Genomic DNA, 6,576 nt, shown 5'->3' with positions numbered 1-6,576 from the left:
TTTTCTTTATCTTTTTCATGCATGTTTAATGAATTATAAATTAACTTTGTTTGAATTTTACTTGACTTCTCTTTTCAATTGTTTTATTAAATTTTAATCTCATGTTGGCATTATGCAATCTTAAAACATTTAATAATTTAATATCTTTTTCAGTTTTTAATTTATTTTTGAAATGTTAATTGATAAAATATTTTTTAACTTAAATAATAATAGCATTTAGAATTTATTTAAAAATGAACTCTAAATATATTATTGTTAAATTAAATAAATATTACCACATTCTAAAATTGAACTTATAACTTTTATCTTTCAATTTAGTTCTTTTTATTTAATTAATTTCCCAATTAATTAAATATATTTAAATATTAAAAATATCATAATAATTTTCCATTAAATTAAATCATTAATTTATTCATTTAATTTGACTTAATTAATAGAAAATTCACCAAGGGGTTATGAAACAAAATATGAAATCCCATAATCAAAAAACACATACAAGATCAAACTAAAGGGTTATAATCATGAATCAATGTCATTCGATGCATTCGAAAGGTAAAACAAGTCAGATACTTGTCTTAATTTTCTAGAACAAATGGGTTCAAAGGTTAGGATCTGGACTTAAGAATTTATCTCCCCTCTCTTACCATCAAGATAATGCAATAGGGTATGCTCTTCATGGCAATTCAAGGAAGTCGATTCTCGATACTTGCAATCTGCATAAAAATCTACACATGTACAAACACGATGTTGTAAACTAAATAGGCAAGTATAGGAAGTGGTGCATCATGTAGATCTTGACTAGCAGATGACTACAACTCCCTTCCTTAACCACATCAAAAATGTCATACCTAAAGAAGATATACACACACACCATACACATGCAGTATGCAATAAGTATCCATAAGAAAACACATGATAATCTATTAATGTGATCAAATTTTCACAATCCATCATAGCTTTGTAAATCAATTTCTGGATTAGATTGTGTGACGATTTTTACCATCAACATTTTGAATCACACTATGTGATCCATCATTAGGATGAGAGCGCAAGAGATGTCAAACAAAATAAGTGGCAGATTTAGCCTAGACTCACCAAATAAAAGAGAACAAGAGCAAGGGAGAGCACAAACTCTGAAGCTGAAACAAATAATAGTAAATATAAAAATAAATAAAAAGACAACACAAAAAGGGGGGAATGACTAACACAAAAAGACAACACACAAGAAAAAGGAACAACAAGGAAATAAAAATAAGACCAAGAAAATAAAAACGTACAAGATATACATATATATATATATATATATATATATATATATATATATATATATATATATATGTAGAAAAGACCAAAAGGTAGCTATATATATATGATCTATAATTCTACCAATCTAAATAACAAATAAAAATGAAATGTTAATGATAAATACTAATATAAGAAGAATGCCTGATACCTATAGATGAGCATATATTATATTAATAATATATACTAATATATGAAAATATATATATATATATATATATATATATATATACATACTAAACTACTAATCTACTAAACTATAATACAAATAAATAATATGCTAGGGATATACACTAAAAAGAATTAAGCATAAATAAGCTAAACCTCTAACAAGAAAGAATAAAATAAACTAGAACAAGAATGAAATATTTAAGCAAAAAATATATATAGGAAAGTAGGAAAAAAAAAAAAAAAGCAATAAAAAATAGAAAGTAAATAAAAAATAGGAAAAAAACAATAAAAAATAGAAAGCAAATAAAAACAAAGCGACACAAAAGGAAAGGAAGAACAATAAAAGGAGATCATCAGAAATTAGGAAAAACAATAAAAAATTAGAAAGGAAATTAAAACAAAGAGACACAAAATGAAAGGAAGAACAATAAAAGGAGAGCAGCCAAGTAGGAGGGAAGGAGGGAGAGGGGAACTAACCCATACAACGAGGGTGTCTATCCCTAGAGAACAACATGGGAAGCCATGAGGGGTTGAGGACCAACCCATCATCATGATTAAGGTTGATGGGGTGGTTGTTGATTTCGATGGCTTCTTTGAGCTTTCTTTTGAAATAGTTGTCCTCTTTGGAAATGATTTGCATATTCTCCAAACATATGTGATGTTTGGAAGAGAAAGAGTGTTTGGCTAAAGCTGATTTGTACACCCTATCATGCCTGATGTCTGCCACATGCTCTTTGATATGATTGTGGAAGGAATGACCCGTTTCCCCTATATAGGGTGTGCCACAAGAGCATACCACTTTATAGACCCCTGAGTTGGAATACATATCTCTGGGGTCTTTGATAGGTGGGACATGATTCTTGATCTTGGAGAGGGATCTAAAGGCAACACACAAACCATTTTTAGATAGGATTTTGGCAATTTTTTGGGAGATGCCTTCCACAAAAGGGAGGGAGGCATGCAAAAAATGAGGGGGGAGAGCCAACGGGTTAGGATTCGAGGGGGCAAGGTGGAGGGACCTAGCTTTCTTGAGGGCTCTAGCAATCTGCCTAGAAGAATAGCCATTAAGCCTAAAGACCTAGTGGAGATGGGTAAGCTCAAGGTTTAAGTGATCATCATCAAAAATCCTATGGGCCCTCAAAGCCAGGGTCTTAAGAATGCCCAATTTATGGCTAGGATGATGGTGGGAGGATGACTGAATGTATAGGTCAATATGGGTGGCATTTCTAAACACACGATGACCAAGGGAGCCATCTGGCTTCTTGATGAGCAGAACATCAAGGAACGGTAATTGGTTGCTAGACTCGAGCTCCTTGGTGAATGAAATAGAAGGCGCTATGCTATTGATGTGCTGGTGAAACTCTTCTAGTTTGTCCAACCCATGAGGCCAACAAACATTAGTACCATCAACGTATCTTTTCCACCACTTAGGTTGAAGAGGGAATGAATGCAAGGCCACCTCTTCAAAATGCTCCATGTAAAGGTTGGCTATGATAGGGGAGAGAGGGGAGCCCATGGCCACTCCATCAACCTGTTCGTAGATGACCCCTTGGAAGGAGAAAAAGGTTGATCTGAGGCATAACTCAACCAAACTAGCAATCTCTACATTTCTCTTGCTCTTAACAAGTTCAAAGGAATCGAGAATAGGAACCTTGGTGAAAAGCGAGACCACGTCAAAGCTTACCAAGATATCATTGTTATCCAAATGGGTGTCCTTAATGAAATGGATGAAGTGGGTTGAGTCTTTAACAAAGGAGTTAGAATTACCAACTAACGGGGAGATTAATTTGGCTAGATGTGCGGCCAAGGGATAGGTAGGGGAGCCTATGGTGTCAACAATAGGCCTAAGCGGGATGCCCCTCTTGTGGATTTTTGGAACCCCATAGATACGGGGAGTGATTTCCTTGGAAGGGACCAACCTTTTCTTGATGTCATCATCAAAGGTCAAGGTCAAGACACTCACTTTGACTTTTTTCAAGATTTTGCCACAAGGGTTATGAGATAAGGGTTGATAACTATGCAAGTCAGAGAGAAGGTCTAACATCTTGGAGATATAGTCTTGTTGATTCATAATGATGGTAGCATTTCCCTTGTCTGATTTGATGATTGCTAAGTCATTATGATGCATCAAACTTTTGAAAGTGAGAAGCTCGGCCTTGGGGATATTGTGCCTAGCCGATTTGGCACATTTGAGGGTGACTGCACAATCTTGCCTTATAACTTCAGCAACATCATTGGGGAGAGAATGGATAGCGTTCTCAATTTCTATGAGGAAGTCAACCTGCAAGATGATGTGTGGTGTCATCGCAAAATTGAGACCCCGCTTCAAGAAGTTAAAAGCGAGGGGGTTGAGAGTGGCGTCGGAAAGGTTGACAACTAATTTGCAATCCCAATTGGTTACAAAATTGGGAGTGACTAGTGGGTTAAGGCAGTCCAAGAGAGGAAAAGGCTCGAGCGAGGACAAACTAGGAGGAATGGGCATAGAAGCCTCTAAGGCAGGAGAAGGCATGGTTGGATGAATAGCCTTGATCCTCGTCTTCCTAGTCCTAATCATCAAGCAAGGGGAGCCGGGTTCAAAATGGGAAACAAGCATACTGGCGGAGACACTGGGGGGATTCTTAGCCACATGGTCAAGATTTGCCTCAAGCAAAGAAAAATTTGAGGGGATGGAAAGACAAGATGTGAGGGTCACATCAGCGCTGGACAAAGGACGAGTTTCTGCGCTGAGACATATGTGTCTATACGTCATATATATAATAAATTCTTATATATATATATATATATCTAGTTTGTATATCTATAGCTTATTACTTACATCTTTTCTTATAATGTTTTGTATTTTTATCTTTTTACTAGTTATCTGTAGACATTAGATATTTATTATTTTTTAGGAAATTGAGCTTTATCAATTACTTGTAGGAGGTGTTTTTTGTTAATGTATTATTTTCTCACTTGAGCTCCTTTATCTTACAGGAGGCATTTTTGTTAGTATTTTATTTTCTCACTTCGACTCCTTTATCTTTATTTTTAATTTTTTTTGTGTTTGCAAGTTGACTTTCTTTTGTTTCCCTATTTTATAATTTTTTATTTTTAATATTTAATTTAAATTTTAAATTTTTATCTTTATTTCTTGTGTCCCCCCTTGTGCAATTTTTTTATTCATTTTATGTGCCTCTTTTCCCCTTTCTTTTATTCCTCCTGATTGAGGCTTGGTCTACATATTTGCTATGTTGTTCTTGTATTCTCTGATCTTGAGGATGGATCACAAAGTCTGATCTAAAACATTTCAATGGCAAAAACATACACAATTGAATCCAGAAAAAAAATTTCTCTCAACAAATGGATTGTGAAAAATTGATAATGTTAGCTAAATTATTCTCATTTGAAAATCTTTAGATGTGAATCATTTGTGCATATTCCCAAAGATATGTAGATGGAGAACTTAGTTATCATTTATGGGATCTAGTTGAAAAAGGGATTGTTAGAAGAAGGGATGTTAAATTTAATGTGTCTAAAATGTTCAAGAGGAATGTAGGAAATATGGAGTTAAAGAAATTTTTTGATAGGATTGAAGAACATCAAGAAAAAATCCCACCATTGCAAGAAAATGGATAAACAAATCATGAGTATGATGGACAACAAGAAGTCTTGCAAGAGCTCTTACAAGAAAATCAACCTAACAACAATTGATTCCCAGATCTACTGGACCTCATAAGCCTTCATAAAATTATATGCCTTCAAATTATATATTGGTAACTAAGGAAGTTGAACTGATTGATTTTTAGCAAGCTTGTAAAGGTGATCATAGTAAAGAATGGAAGAGAGAAATGGAGGAAGAAATGGATTAACTATTGAAAAACAAAATTTGGGAATTGGTTAAACTTCCAAAAGGAAGAAGAGCTCTACAAAAAAAAAAGGTGTAAAAGATCAAGCATGAGGGTTATGGGAAAATGAAAAGGTTCAAAGAAAGGTTAGTTGTGAAAGGATTTGTTGAAAAGTTATAGACTTATTGAAATTTTCTCACATGTTGTTAAAATGTCATCCATTAGAATTATTTTTGGTCTTGCCACTACTCTAAATTTTGAATGTGAACAATTAGATGTGCAAACAACCTTTCTTCATGGTGGGTTGGAGGATGAGATTTATATGAAGTGGCTGAAAGGATTCAACTGAAATTTGGTTTGTAGGTTGAAGAAGAGCATCTATGGGGTGGAACAAGAACCTCGCCAATGTTATAAGAAATTTGATTCAATCATTTTGGAACATGATTTTAAAAGGCTAGAATCTAATCATTGTGTTTATATCAAGAGGGATGATCAAGATAAATATATTATATTATTGTTATATGTGAATGCAATGTTATTTGTATGACATGATAAGAAGATGATTAAAAAACTCAAGAAGGAGTTGAGTAAACAATTTGAAATGAAAGATTTGGGACCAAAACAACATATCTTAGGCATGAATATTGTCCATGACTAAGAGAAGAAGAGATTAAAACTATCACCAAAAAAATATATTGAGAAATTTCTTGATACATTCAATATAAAGGATGCAAAGTTAGATAGTACACGTCTTGCATCTCACTTCAAATTGAGAAAAGTCTCATGTCCCAAAGATAACAAAGAAAATCTAGAAATGTGTAAAATTCCTTATGCTTTAGCTATTGGAAACCTAATGTATGCTATGATATGTACTTGACCATATATTGTACATTCAATGGGAGTTGTGGAAGGTTCCTTGCAAACTTAGGAAAACAACATTGGGAAGTGGTAAAGTGGATTTTGAGGTATCTTAAGGGTACTAGTCATTGTTGTTTATGTATTGGTAATAATGAGATTGTGCATACATGTTACACAGACTTAGGTATGGCTAAATATGTGGACAATTAAAAGACCACCACTCATTATTTATACACTTTCATAGGTGGTGTATTATCTTGGACATCTAATCTAGAAAAAATAGCAACTCTGTAAATAAAAGAGGCTAAATATGTAGCTAGAATAGAAGCTTGCAAAGATACGTTTTGGTCACAATGATTCCTTGGAGAGTTCGAAGTAAAACAAGACAAATATGTCTTGTATTGTGATAGCCAAAGTGTCA

At 33.7% G+C, this 6,576-nt stretch overlaps 1 protein-coding gene across 1 annotated transcript; it reads right to left on the bottom strand.

The window, feature by feature from the left end:
* Window positions 1–2,551: 2,551 nt before the first annotated feature.
* LOC149544699 (uncharacterized) lies at window positions 2,552–4,222 on the bottom strand. The gene has a single exon (XM_089795999.1). The coding sequence runs from the start codon at window positions 4,220–4,222 to the stop codon at window positions 2,552–2,554; it is 1,671 nt and encodes a 556-aa protein (XP_089652125.1).
* Window positions 4,223–6,576: the final 2,354 nt, after the last annotated feature.

This window comes from Cupressus sempervirens, chromosome 8, assembly GCF_028749045.1.
Source record: "Cupressus sempervirens isolate cs-2001-9-10 chromosome 8, ASM2874904v1, whole genome shotgun sequence".
Classification (NCBI taxonomy): Eukaryota; Viridiplantae; Streptophyta; class Pinopsida; order Cupressales; family Cupressaceae; genus Cupressus; species Cupressus sempervirens.
Note: the sequence above shows the minus strand (reverse complement) of the source record. Positions and strands in the feature narration are given on the sequence as shown.